Here is a 15,262-nt window from a genome sequence, read left to right as displayed (position 1 = left end):
CGCCTCCCCCACGCAGTCGTTACGGTTCATAATATTTCGGAGGCGCACAAAGCTTTTGGCCGTGATGTTATATATTATAATGTTCTCTAATACGAGGCGGAGGCAGTGTCTAGTCCACGGTTTATTCAACCATCAAACTGTATTCAATTCCGAACGGTAGAAATAGTAATATCAAATCTGCGCACGGAGCACGCCACACCCCCCCCCCCCCCCCCCTTCGACAAATATCGATATTTGTCTTATATCAATATTCTGCTTGAAGATATCGAGATATGACTTTTGGTCCATATCGCCCAGCCCTAGCATCACGTATAATTACATCTGTAACTACTTATAAAGTACTGTTGATGCACGTGCAGGTGCGACCACTTCTTTTTTCTGGGCAGCTGATTTGGCTCTGGAAACACGGACCATCTTCTAGAGACAAGGCTCAATCATAGACCAAAAAGCTATCGGATGGTTGTAGCTGGCAAATCTATTCACAAAAGACATTGCATAAAAATGTTAAATTAGAAGTGTACATCAAAAGTATACATTGTTACCAAAATAATGTCAACAGTAACTACTAAGATTAAGATTTTATCGTGTATGTATGTGTGTGTATATATATATATATATGTATGTATGTATGTATGTATGTATGTATATATATATATATATATATATATATATATATATATATATATATATATATATCTCTATATCAGGGTGACCTGTATTTCTCCCATATATCTGTTTCAGCCTCAGTCACCTCCCTTTTACCTGTATTGTGACTTGTGCCACTACGCAACGGTTGCTCTACCGGATGGCGTCGTAACTAATCCCCGGCACTCCGCTGACAGGTTTGTTTAGTTTCCTCTTTGGGTGCAGTTCAATAACTGCCCCAACTTCCTGTAAGACAACCTGATGTGTGTGGATATCCAATGCCCTAATGTGTTCTCTGTGCTCTCTTTTTAGAGTAGTGTTCCTGTCTGGGACGTATCTTTGGGAGGCGCGGTTTGGTGGTTTGCCGTGTACTTGCATGTAGATAAGTAGGGTGTTACCTGCTCAATTCATACATTTTTACAATTGTTTATTAATAGTATTTTGTTTTAGGACCAGCATTGGTGGAGTTGGAGACGGTCACATTCTGCAGTGGCGCTTCAGTGCTCCTATTTTCATCTCATAGAATAATAACATGACTTTTTCAACCATTTAAAAATAAACTTTGTAGACTTGAACTGGAAACACGTCTCTGTAAGTCTTTACACAAATCTTTATTATAAATGTTGTTTGTTTTTGTACTATTGTTGCAGTCACATTCATATATATAAATTCTGATAAGACATGGACATCCCCAACTCCAATTACACCATCTCTCAACATGCCACTACTTGTGTGCTATTAATCATTCACATAGACCTATTAAGAAATAATTTGGTACAGTACTATAAATTAATCTGTAACAGGGGTTGACACTAAGGTTTCAAAAGCACTTGCCCATCGGGCAAGTACAGGTCAGGTTCAACTTGCCCGAATGTAATGTTCACTTGCCCAAATTATAATCAGAATCGTGAACGGGCCTCTTTTTGCCAGGCACCCGGCCTGGTTTTGGGGGGCTCAGAAAAATCATCCTAGCTCAGACTGAAGCTGAATGTTAGCTTCCACACATGTTTAAACAATAACAAACTTCTCTTTGTTTACTTATTTATCGAGCGGTCACATCGTGCCATGAAGTGATTTCAGTCCACAGTTGCAACCTATTAAAGCTATCGCCAAGTTATTTGTAGACCTGCATGATTTGATGCAAATGTACATAACTAAATGTCAGAGGTAGTAGCAAAGATACGTCTTTTTTAACTTTCAAGTTTCTTGTAGCTCTAACTGAATAATCACAATCGCGTTTCTAGTAGGGTTGTCAGTCACGATACTGGATTTTCTAACTTCAACACTATTCCTGGAAAAAGGTCGATATTCTATACCATTTTCGATATCAGGGGAAACGTTTTTTTCAGGAAAGAACATACCCAAAGTAAAGAGATTATATCTCCACAACTGCAAGGGCGATAATGTCATCTTTGGGAAAAAAAGAAAGATTGTTGTGCAAGTGAAATATTCAATGGGGATAATACTTGGTTAAAGTGAATAAAGCCATGGAACACAGCATAAGTGGAAGATAACATTTCCACCTAAAATAATTATCAGTATCAGTTGGTCGTTATCAGTTGGGAGCGCTGTCTTACTATGAGACACAAATAAGGTAGATATCTTACAATTTTGACACTTGACACCTCTATTTAAAGTTCAGGGCAATCGAATGCACCAAGCCAAACACTCGCAAATAAATATATGGCCACTAGATTGCGCTGAAGAATATGTTTTCTGATTGAAGGCAATTTACCTATTTCCTAAGAAACCTTCTCTTATTCATTGATTGAAAACACCATGTTAAGTTGCAAAATTGGGCCCAGATACTGGATAATCTGTTTATGGTGGTTTTATTCGATCAGAATCAACTTTGTGGACAAAAATCACACAGGTACTTCATTTTTGGTTGTTAAAAGAAAAGGGGACGTTTCTTCTTAAGTTGTTATTTGCGAGTTTTAGTCACAGAATGATATGGTTTGGACTGTTGGAATAAGTGGAGGCTCAGCTTTCATGTAATATATACAGTAGTTTGTGAGGGTCCAATTTCGTGAAAAAGATCGCTATTGCTGTGTGCATGTGCACAGTTATGAAACACAAAACCGTGTTCTTGACTTTCCTTGATAATTTGCCTCAATCCAAAGTACTTCCAAACCGCACTCCTCCATCACTCTCCATTTAACTTCTACCTAAACCGTTCGCGGAGGTGCTGCACTTGAGATGCTAGCTGTGAAAAATGAAGATTTTAAAACTACATAGATCTTGAACAATACATTCTACAGACACAATCCACCCCATTTTCTCTTCGTCTTTGTATGAAGAATTGATAGAGATGAGGATTGTCATGATTAGATAATGTTTGGTGCATAAAAACTCAAATAAACACAAAAAAATGTACAAAATCTGTGACATTGGATCACTGGAACTCCTCCCCTATGGACCCCTATTGATATATGTTTTCTAACTTTTGTATTTTTAGTCTTTAAGATGTCTCATAAACAAATGTTGATGATCCCCACTTGAAATATGGTTTTGGATTTCCCAAAAAAATAAAAAATGTACATAATCTCTTAACTGTACATTATGTAATGAAAAATTACCATATTTTCTGTTTCATTTTGGCATAAGACATTGAGAGGGATGGGTAGTGGCATGACTGGAATATGTATGGAACATTAACACACAATTAAATGCTAAAAATGTAGGCTAATCAATAGGCGGAATTGGGCAGAATTGGTCCAAAGAAACATCTCCCATACACCTTAAGGAGATCTTTTTCAAACTGTTATATTAGTATTTTATTTATTGAAACAAAACGGACAAACACACTCATATGTGTATCATTAGAATAAACTGAAATTGAAAAAGTAAAAATGTAAAAAATTAAAATGTCTATTCATCATTCAGCAGGTCTTCATAATCAATCTCTTGCTCCTCGTCTTCTTCACCATCTCCATCCATCTCCTCGACTGTTTTCTCCAGCAAGTCAATGAGTGAAGTGGGAAGGATAGGGCCACAAGACCACACTGGTTCCAGGGTACCCTCTTCAGTCTTTTCCCAGCCTTGGCCAGGATCATGGGGCTTGGGACACCAGAATATCGGTTTGGCTGCTCTCTTGTAGATGGCCAGACGGTGGTTGACACGGTTGATATGTGGGACCAGGTTGTCTCTGCAGGGTGGGAGCCGGGACAGATCCACCTTGGATCTGGTGGTAAGCGTCTCATCCTCTCCGATCATTTTCTTCAGCATGATGCTGCGCACGTTGTTCACAGATTTTTCACGGGCCTGGCCTTACATTACACATGTAAATGCCTCGATGTCCTCCACCACATCCGGTTCCACAGACCACTGATCACCAAGTTTTCTGAGGACATAAATAATATAGTATTACAAATTCATAATGTATCAATACCTATGTTCAGCATTAATTGCCATTACATGCTACAGAATATCTGAATAAAAATACTCACCTGAAGGCTGCATGATACTTTGGATTACTCTGCAGCTTTTTCAGAGGCCCAACCTTCCCTTTGCCTCTAAAGGTACTTGTAACGTCTTCCCCCGTGAAGACGTATAGGCCGAGTACTGTTGTGCAGTAGTCTGCCCCCTTAGATTTTGCCAGTTCGCTGACATTTAGGATCCGCCTGTGCTTTCCGGTCCCAATGTCGACGTAGATGGTCAGCGGGATGGATTGTGCGTGGTGCAGGAGGATGAAGAAAATGTCTGTGTCTGGGGTCCTCACCACAACCGCCTTGTACCCAAGTTGAGCGGCATACTGCAGGTACAGAACAACCCGGGTGTCAGTCTCTTCCTGGGTTGACTCCAGCTGAGGTATCTCACATGTGGTCACCTGAAACAAGTTTTTGAGTAAGGTGTGATAGTATATAGCACCATTTTTTCAGTTTCTCATGTTTGACTGGGCTAGACTTAATATTCTCCAAAAGTTTATAATAAAAAAATAATAGTGAGAAAGGCTAACAGGTGAATTATACATGTCAATATACTCACATTGCCACCAGATGACTTAAGCTGATATGCTTTGCCTTCAACAACTACCACTGCTGTTCCACAATTCTCCAGCCGTGATGCTGAGGTTTTGCTGCCCCACGCCTCAAGTAGAAGTTTACAGAGTTGTGTCTTGTTCTCATCATTTGCCAGGAAGAGTTTGAAGTCAGTCGGCTTCCTTGTTGCAGGACCACCTATGATGTACCGCTGGGACACGCCACGACGCAATCTCTCCTGAGCCTTGACAGAATCATCATGATAGGAGTCCGTTGAGAAGACAAAATGCTTCTTAGCCACCATATGGTCAAGGGACTGGAGACAAATTCCTTCTAACGTTGGTGGGAGGTTCATCAAGGCATGGAAGAGTGCATTGCCATCCTGGATGTAGAAAGCTTCCTTTGGATAAGTGACCTCTTCAGGAGCATCTTCCATCAAGTAGTGAAGCATTGCAGCCTTGTTGGTCTTATTGAAGAACCCATCAGCTGTGCCTAGGCTGGGAGGAACTGGGAAGAGTGAGTACCGCATCAGCTCGTCAAGGTTGAGGGGTTCATCAAGGTTCTGTGACTTGATGAGAAGCATGAAGGCGAGGTCACTTTGTTCACGGTACTGCAATACCTGCAGTACCGTGCAGTAGTAAAACAGGTGAACAATAATGTTTTCCTCAGTATGCCATGTATGTCAAATATGGCAACATTTACATTTTCTATCTGAAGAGTATGGGGTCTCATACCTTTCCTTGGGAGGCAGTGAGCTTGACTGTTTTGTTTGAGGCATCCATAGTCTTCAGCTTCAGCTTCTTGATTGGCTCAAAGAACAGCTCCTCAGAAGAGCCACTCACAAAGCGATCTTGGATGAAAGCTTCCTTGGACTTCTTACCAGCTGCCTCTGCACGTAGGACATCAAACTCCACGTCCGGGGAAGCAGGGGCACCAGATGCGAGGCTGTAGAGGTGTTCTTTGTCAACCAAGGAGAAAGGATTGGTAAAGTTTTGAATAGCAGAGATAGTACGCTGAACTGCCTCCTCTGATTTCTTGACTTCAGCTCTCTCCAGTTCTCAATGTTTTCCATCCTTCGAGCTGTCAGGGTCATCGATGAGGTCACAGATCTCCAGCATCTTCTCAAAGTATTGAGCCCGGATTGACGTAGTACGACACCATCGCTGGTAGGCACCATACATTGAGAAGAGACCTATGAACCCACCTGAAAATATAGTCTTTTTAGTAACGCATAGTTTTTCCGCAATAGTAACATTTTGTTTTAATCATAGAATCAATTTTAGTAATAGTTAAACATTCAAGTAGCCTACCATCTGACTTTGCAAATCTCATGAATGTCTCCTCCATTGTCTTGTCCACGGCACAGAGTGAACCAGGGATCAGAGACCGTGCCACTGCAATGCCCCCTTTCTGCAACAGCTCCTTGGCACCGGGATGAGACCTATCAATATTTGTCAGGAATACCTCCAGCCACACCAAGTACCTGTAGAGGTGTAGAATATTACTGATTATTAATTCATCATCACTACACATACATAGTGACATTGTCTACTACATTACTCATCATTCTGTACTGTACGTCTCATGTCACTTTGTCTGAAATGTGAATTACCTTGAGTAGTTTGGCCTGTCATATGCAAAGAATAGATCTGCCATGTCCCCGTTGCATTTGTGGAATAGAGCCAAGTTGTTTGTCTTTACAGAGTACTGCAACATCAGGATCAGACGGGTATGATCAATCACACTGAGCCAGAATGTGGCTGTCTTGCCAAGGTGGCCGGCACGCACCTTGTTTTCATATGCCTCATACATCTTGAGGATGTCGAGAGTGGAGGGATCCTTCAGTGCAAGGTCAAGGTTCTCACGACTACAGGTCTGGACTAGATCAAAGAGGGCTTTGGGATTGGTGATCTCCACGTTCTCCTCCTCCATGAATCTCTGTAGTAACAGTCGTTCCATGGCTTCACTGACTATTTTGAGACAAAACAGTGCTTTTGCATATGCCTTCCCCTTCAGGACACCTTCGGGACAGCCACTAGTGACAAGTTCTGCCTCAATGAGGATTTCAGCATAGCCTGAGCCCTTGCATTTGTGCCCTGTCAGCATTCCCATATAGTTCATCCCGGTATGGAAGGGTCCTGGGGTGACCACATGCTTTTTGTACTCGTCTGGGAATTTCCTAATGAGAGGCAGGGCCTTCATGCAACCACCGAGGTCAAAGGTGTTGAGGATGTACTTCTGACCCACCTCCATGGTGGCTTCCTCAGACTGTTTTAGCAGCTCCTTTATGACTGAGTACTCTGTAAAAGGCTGGTTGATTCGGGTGAAGTAGTCGATGATAGATCTTCGAGTGGGCTTGTCACCAGTGGCTGATACAAAGCCAGCCAACCCTGCGACTAGTTGCTTTGATCCACTGCTTCCCACCACTCGGACAAGTAACCAGACACGATACTCTTGGATGCAGTTTGAGTAGACTTTGTTGTTTTCTGTGGGTGGAGTAAAAACTGCTCCCTCAGGAAATTTGGGGCCGACTCGGCTATAGATGTGGACGGTAGGGCTGTAACGATACAAAAAATCACGATTCGGTTTGTATCACGATTTAACAATTAACTTAATGGAACATTTAATAACAAACAATTGGAACACTATTAACAGATTTGAAGAGAAAGAATAATATTTGTATAGCAAAATAATATATAACCAAAGATTTCTCTATTTTCTGTAACAAAATAATACTGTAGAAAAATAAAATGGAATTTAACTCCATAGAACAAAGGATTCAAAACACCATGTCAATTAAGTTATTCTAATACAAAGTCAATTAAATAGCTCCTTTTCCTTCTGAGGTAGCAGGTTTGAACTTGTGCTGTAAACAAATAAACAATAACAGCTTCCTTCACCAAACCTGATTGGTGGATTTAAGAGATTTTTAAATTATTTTTTAAGAACAGCATCATGTCCACATTGTCTGGTGAGAGGCTTGCTCTCTGTGCTGTGACAATGTCCCCAGCAGTGGAGAACACTCTCTCACTGGGGACAGATGTGGCTGCGATTCCTAGAAAACGTTTAGCCAACTTTGCTAAGTGAGGAAACTGTTCTTCGTTGTCCTTCCACCACATGAGTGGATTTGACTCCACTGAGAGGCTCTGCACTGATCTGTAATGTTGTACCTCCTCTTCCACCACCTGAGAAAATGGCTGGGATGATGTTCCATGTTCCGTTGGAAATAAGTCTCCAAACAGTTCAGCCATTGGTGCTCTTTTCGCTGGAGGTGGACCGTCTCTGGCACTGGTACTGCTGCTGGAGGCCGCCTCTGATTCCTCATCTGTCATCCTCATCTTGAAAGGCTGGGCCTAAGACAAAAACACAGTTGAAATATAATGTTGTTAAGTCTAATTAACATCAAAGTAGCATATGAAATCCAGTAATGCAAGATAACATTACAGTATAGCCAGTTTGTGCATTTCAATTATAAGCCTAACTGATTTAAACAGCACTTTATTGAAATTAATTATATCAAATATTAAAAGTTAAATACCTGAACAGTCTGTGAACTGTCTTCCGGAATTCTCTCAGTCAGGCTGTTGAAAATTGTGGCTTTGGTGGCCTCATCCAGGAAAGGTAGGGATTTGAACCGAGGGTCAAGTGCAGTGCTCGCATGGAGTAACTCACTTAGTGCCCTATCTGTTTATGGGTAGCGGTCCTCAAAATCAGTTGCAATGGCAGTTTTGATTTCTTTAACTATTGCTGAGTCAGAGCCGATGTGCTTCATTGAGGCCAGGATTCTGTGTTTCAATGGGAGAATCATTGATATTGTCGCATCTGATCCGTGCTCATGAGGGTAGTGATCGTTTTGAGGGGTTTGAGCACCTGGATGACGTCCTCTGCCAGTTTAATGTCAGCATCAGAGAGAGTGACGATGTCCTTTATGTTTTTCTTCACACTCCTGTCCGTGAAGGCTGAGAAAACGGCAGCCTGCTGCTCAAGGTAGCGCTCGAGCATATCGTGGCTTGAGTTCCACCTAGTAGATACATCCTGGACCAGCTTGTGTGAGGGCAACTTCAGCATCTTCTGCTTTTCCTTTAACACAGCTGCAGCTATTGTGCTTTTCTGAAAAAAAGTGAGAACTTTTCTGACTCTACCGAGGAGTCGGGACATCTGGTTAACGGCCATTCCTCTCTGCGCACCTAGATTGACTGTGTGGGCAAAGCACCGAATATGTGGGGAAAATCCGGCTGCTACGACAGCATTGGCAACATTTCTTGTGTTGTCAGTTGTCACGGGAATGGGGACGTCTGATCTGTTGATTTTCCATTCTGCCATAGCCTGTCTCAAGATTTCGGTCAAGTGCTCACTTGTGTGACTCTCAAACATTGCCCGTGTTTGAAGGACAGGGTTTGCGATTTTCCATTGGTCCGTGATATAATGTGCAGTTATGGTTAAATAACTCTCCGTGGCACGGGACGTCCACCCATCGGTGGTGATTGCGATGCAGTCAGTGCTTCTCAATTCTTCTTCTAACCTAGATTTTTCTTCTTTTAGGAGTTTTGGAAGCACATTTTCAGAGAAATGGGCCCGACTTGGCATTTCATAGCGGGGCTCGAGCAGATGTAGTACATTTCTGAAGCCCTCGTTCTCGACCACAGAAAAGGGACGCATATCCAGAGCCATAAATAGTCCAATTGCCCTTGTTATCTTTTGTGCGCGGTCCGAATTAATTGGCAACTTTTTTTCGAATATATTCGTCAGAGTAGACTGCTGTTGCTGCGGGAGTTTCTTGGCTCCACTTAAGCTAATTTCAGGATGGTGCCTTTGCATGTGCATTTGCATGTTGGTAGTGTTCCCCATCACTTGAGGAAGCGTCTTAAAACACTTACGGCAAATGGTACGGGTCTTGTCGACAACACGATTGCCATCCTTTTCTTCAATCGGGTAGCCGAAATGCTGCCATACTGCTAACCTAAATGTGCTCGGAGGGTCAGCAATTTCACGGCGATCTGAACTAGCCATTGCTCCTCTGTGGGTCTCACTCACGTTTTTGAGCTAAACTGTTTGAAGGCAAGCGTCACATGACGTCACATGACGCAGTTGGAGGATGCTTGCAGGTAAGCAAAAAAATCCTCAACTAGTTTGGTTTAGGCTTACGTATTTTAAGATATTAATGTCAAATAAATAATTTTAATTTGAATAGTTTGGTAGCACTAACCAGCTAGAAAAAAAGGGTGCCGATCGAAGTGACCTGCATAAGTTTCATTTTCATGACATGCCGGTCAAATATCCTATTATCGCTTCTTATTAGCCTATGTAGATTAAACAATGACATAATCAGGCCGTATAGAATGCAACATGTTTAATAGCCTTTCAAATAGATGTGAAAAAACATGAACGTTTGATACGCAATAACGATTTTTACGAGTAGCGTATGTGTGTGCGCGAGAATGGCAGTGTGTTTGTGTGTTTTTGAGCGACGTCAGCGAGTGAGTGGACGAGCGAGGAGAGCGAGCGGCAGCGTGTGTGTGTCAGTCTTTTTTTATTACCGGACAACGGAAACCCTAGAACTAACAGCTCATATCATGTGGCTGTATCTGGATTGGAAGGATAATGGGAGTAAGAAAGGGCGTATCGCGCTTCTGCCTTCTCACACCGCGAGACAGGATCGTGGCTTTGAGTATCGCGATTTTCGGTTTTATACGCGTATCGTTACAGCCCTAGTGGACGGGGTCCAGGGTCTCAGGTATGTCTACCTTCAGAGAGCGTGTCTTGTTCCGCTCGTGGAGAGGGAGCATTCGTTGATTTGGGGGAGAGTTGGGGGCATCAAATCCAGGTTTCACCTCCTGTATCATGATCCCACCGGTCCAGTTCACCACATTTGAGCCATGGATGTTAGTCGTTATTTTGTTCAGATTGTCCCACTCTAGATGAAACACATTGTTCCCCTCACCGGTAATAATTTGTGGACCGAGAAAGATGGAAACCTCATCGAGGGCCTTGGTTAGAGCGGTCTCAAGTTCCAAGCCAAAGTCGTAGGTTTCACAATGACCTAGCCTACTGAGAATAGTAGTCAGTTGTTTACTGCGATAAAGGTGACGTATAGTGGTACAGAGGAGGATATGCTTAGGCAACTTCCATTCTCCCTTTGTCACAGCACGGCAGATGTCCTGAAATAATAAAGAAAGCAATTAGCATTGAAGTGTTCAAGCAACTACAGTGTACACAAAATAAAAAGTATGCAATATTACAAGTCAAAAAAATATATCAAAGTGGAGTTAAGTCATACCTGACTTATAGACAGCACAAGGCGTCTTGTCTTCTCACTCTTCTCCAAGTCAGCATCACCAAAAATGATGAGGGTCAGGAACCTCATGAGATCAGATGGCAGGAGGTCATCCAAGGACATGACCAGATCATCAGCTGTGGGAGGCCAAGGAAGAGAATTGGCCTCCCTGAAGGTCTTCTGGATTGTACCACGAAGAAGCAGGGCCACATCTTCATACTTGTCCTTGCACCCCATCTTATATGCATGTGTCACTGCATCTGAGATGGATAAGCTAGCACTGTATATCAAGTTATAGGTGATACAACCCTTCTCATCTGCTGTGACATTAGCAACGGCAATCCCCTCATGCTTCTCAAGTTTGCTCTTCAGTTTCTCACTTCTGTACTCGGGATTGGGGAAGCCATTTCTCTCCAACTCCTGGGTGTAATCAAGACGCAGTGATGCAAGCTGCACAATCTTGTTCTGTCGTATCACTTGATCTTGAATGACATCAAGTACAGCATTAAATGCCATATGATGTGCAGCAGCCATGGGAGCCTGCTCTGTTTCATTGACAGGGTTGGTATCAAGGGCTTTACCTCGGGATATGACTCCCTTATGCTTTGCAAATTTCAGGTTGAATGACTTGCGACATGACTGATGGTAATTCGCTTCTCTCGCAAAAAGGTCCTCACCTTGCACCATGCGATGTAGAGGGTGAAGACCAAGTTCAAAGGCTTGAGGCGTAATCTGTTTCCATGTAGGCTCCTTCAATGCTCCCTCCTTAGCCTTATATACTGGGAACTTGATGCATCGTTCAGTCTTTCCCAACACTTTCACTTCCAGCTTTCCACAGAAGATACACTCTGGGGGGAACAGCTGCTTAGCAGAGGAGGTCCGTGGTTTACGAGGTGAGCGTGATGTTGAAGCTTGCTGAGATGTTACATTAGGTCTTTCCTGTAAGCGTCCCTGGTTCTTTGTAAACTTTTGGTAGCAGACTCGATGATAACCAGTTGTTTCTAAATTGGCACCTTCAAGACTCTCTGGAATACGATTACAGACATCCTCCATGCGAAACGGTGAATCAATAGCTGTTTGGAGACGTCTATCACGAATGCTGTGTAGCAGAGACAGCTTGTCAGTTGCAGACCCTTTAATTTTACTGAGTGGCGTGAAATATTCATGCTCAAAGCCATGTACATGTAAAATACAAGTTTCAGGACCATGGTCTTCTGATTTGACATCATCATCTCTCTTGGATTTCGTTGTAGCAGGTGCAAACTCTTCAGACTCACTATTTCTTTCTTTCTTGTGTTTCTTGATTTAGACTTGGGCATTATTAGCAACGATCACCAACTATCCAATCCTAATTTCTATTGTGTGTGTTCTCTTTTGTAGTGTTGGATGATACTGAGGGCACCTACATGTTCGTGTGTGTGTGCGCGTGTGTGTGTGTGTGTGTGTGTGTGTGTGTGTGTGTGTGTGTGTGTGTGTGTGTGTGTGTGTGTGTGTGTGTGTGTGTGTGTGTCCATCTGTGTGCGTGTGAGGGGGGGTGGGGCAAGCAAAGTTCCCGCGAGAACTCTGACAGTTCTCATAATAACTCTGATCATCCTTGCAGCATGGGGGGTGGGGCAAGCAAAGTTCCTGCGAGAACTCTGACAGTTCTCATAATAACTCTGATCATCCTTGCAGCATGGGGGGTGGGGCAAACATAGTTCCCGCGAGAACTTTGATAATTCAATCAACATTGCTCTTTGCATTTGTGCCTCAACTACACATTTTGAAAATGACCAGACAGGAAAAGATTTGCTGCCACTGAGGTTCTGTCACAGATTTTTCAGGGTGTAAGAAATATATGTGAGGATCTGCCTGAGACACAGGTTAATTTTTGAGGAGGACCCTGATTATGCGGCATCCTCCTCTGATGAGAATGAAGCCAGTGACAGTCTTTCTTGCATTTTTGGAAATCCAGGGTGGCAACCAATATAGCCAGAATAAACATACATGTGACCATATTTCAAGTGGGCATCATCAACATTTGTTTATGAGACATCTTAAAGACTGTAAGAATACAAAAGTTAGAAAACATATATCAATAGGGTCCATAGGGGAGGAGTTCCAGTGATCCAATGTCACCGATTTTGTTCATTTTTTTGTGTTTATTTGAGTGTTTATGCACCATATATTATCTAATCATGACAATCCTCATCTCTATCAATTCTTCATACAAAGACAAAGAGAAAATGGGGTGGATTGTGTCTGTAGAATGTATTGTTCAAGATCTATGTCGATTTAAAGTTTTAATTTTTCACAGCCGAAAATCAAGCACAGACACGAAAGATGGTGAAAAAAATCATACATGGGACAATAATTTGCATGGGGAACATCAACATTCCTTTAATAGACACCTTAAGGATTACAAAAAGCTTGGTTAGAAAAATATACCTTTCGGGTGCATGGGAACCCCCCCTTCCTACCAGACTATTGGATTTGGCTGATTCTGTACAGTGAGGGACACAGTAGTGATGTTACGTTTTGCGTCGAGGCATCGGGGCGTGTGTTGAGTATGTCGGCTCCTCCCCCAGCGAAGCTCCGCTTCGAGTAGGATTCACGTTGGCGAAATGACGTAGGGTGTGACGTTCGAGGCTTCGCCTCGGGCTACTGCTTCGAAATATGAGTTCAGTATTGGCGGAAGATTTCGACTTCAAAGATGTCCCGTATACGATCACAACCTTGTGGTATATTCAACATACCACTAGTCTGTGATCGTAGTAGTTTGAGCATTGCATTTTCTGTAGTATCAATCGAAATATCACGTTCATTATTCATCATGGAGTTTGCCAAAAAGAGAAGGTTTTCCCCTGTTTGGGAGCATTTTGATCTAGTTGCTCCCAATAAGGTTTGCCTATTCATATGGCTATTCATTTTAAAGCATGGTTTGGCAAGTAGTAGCGTAATGTTTTTTAATGTTGTCTTTTGTATTGGTTGTTTTTGTTTGTATAGGTGAAATGCCTAATCTGCAACAAGCTTCTTGGATATAATAACAATACATCTTCCATGTTGAGGCATTACCGTGCCCTTCATGAGAAAGAGGAGACAACCACAGCCCCTGCTGGGACTTGCACAGGTGCGTTTTGGTGTTATTTTTTATGCATGATGCATTATAAGAGGGCTATACCATAAGGTTACTGCTTGTTCACTTGTTTTGTCTCTTTTGCCAAGCTTCCAGGAAAAAGGTACTGGACGAGGCCTTAGTGGACATGGTGGTGAAGGATTGCCAGCCTTTTACTGTGGTCAACGACCAGGGATTCAGGGGGCTGGTACAATTACTTGACCCTTCATATGTTCTGCCCACCAGACAGGTATGTATTATTATGTTATCATTCATTAACCTACATTATATATCTCTTTAAAAGTCATGCTAAAAAGTGTTCTTGTTTTCTCAGGCTTTAAAGGCCATGGTGGAGGAACGCTACCACCAAGGCAGAAGGGAGGCCAAGGCCCTTGTTCAGCAGGCTACTGCAGTCAGTCTTACGTCTGATATGTGGACATCCATGAATATGGAGGCCTACCTTGTAGTCACCTGCCACTTTATTGCAGATGGTGTGCTGAATACCACACTGCTTGGGGTTCAGCATTTCCCACAGAGCCATACAGCCCATAACCTGGCTGAAGCTAAGGGTGCCATTATGGAGGAGTGGGGCATCAGGCACAAGGTGACTTGTCTTGTTACTGATGCAGCTTCCAACATGCTTGCATGTGGCAGGGAGCTGCAGATGAAACAAGCAATCTGCATAGCTCATGCCATCAACCTGATGGTAAAGAAATCCTTGGATGACACCCCTGGACTTGAGCAGCTGCGTACAAGTGCCAGAAGAATTGTAACACTCTTTCGGTCTAGTACCACTGCTAAGGTATTATGGCTTGTGCTGCATATTCTTTGTTTTTAACATCACTTCTCTTTACTATATCATTATCCTCTTGTGACTGTTGTAGCACTGTCCAACTAATATTGTATATGTTCTTTTCTGTGTAAAGGAAAGTCTAACCCAGATGCAGCAATGCATGGGAAGACCACAGCGTAAGCTGCTGAAGGAGGTGGAGACAAGGTGGAACAGCACCTATATAATGTTGGAGAGGCTGCACTCAGAGAGAGAAGCTGTAAGTGCAGCTATGGCTTGTCTCCCTTGTGAAGTCACCATGTTGACTCCAATGGAGTTTACCATAATTAAGGAGTGCCTTGGTGTGCTTGGCCCATTTAATGAGGCTACAATTGAATTATCTGAGGAAAAGAGGGTGTCAGCCTCGAAGATTCTTCCACTATTGAAAATGGTCTCACTAACCCTCTGTGAACAGCGTGGATCCATCCACACTGACATGG

At 42.7% G+C, this 15,262-nt stretch overlaps 1 protein-coding gene across 1 annotated transcript; it reads right to left on the bottom strand.

The window, feature by feature from the left end:
• Positions 1-2,829: 2,829 nt before the first annotated feature.
• On the bottom strand, positions 2,830-6,010 carry LOC130373164 (uncharacterized). The gene is made up of 5 exons (XM_056579451.1): positions 5,936-6,010; positions 5,360-5,829; positions 4,633-5,244; positions 4,095-4,474; positions 2,830-3,988 (listed from the first exon to the last, which is right to left on the bottom strand). The coding sequence occupies exons 2-5, from the start codon at positions 5,405-5,407 to the stop codon at positions 3,916-3,918; spliced, it is 1,113 nt and encodes a 370-aa protein (XP_056435426.1). The 5' UTR covers positions 5,408-5,829; positions 5,936-6,010; the 3' UTR covers positions 2,830-3,915.
• Between the last annotated feature and the right edge of the window lie 9,252 nt (positions 6,011-15,262).

This window comes from Gadus chalcogrammus, chromosome 20, assembly GCF_026213295.1.
Source record: "Gadus chalcogrammus isolate NIFS_2021 chromosome 20, NIFS_Gcha_1.0, whole genome shotgun sequence".
Taxonomy (NCBI): domain Eukaryota; kingdom Metazoa; phylum Chordata; class Actinopteri; order Gadiformes; family Gadidae; genus Gadus; species Gadus chalcogrammus.
This window is presented reverse-complemented; position numbering and strand designations above follow the sequence as displayed.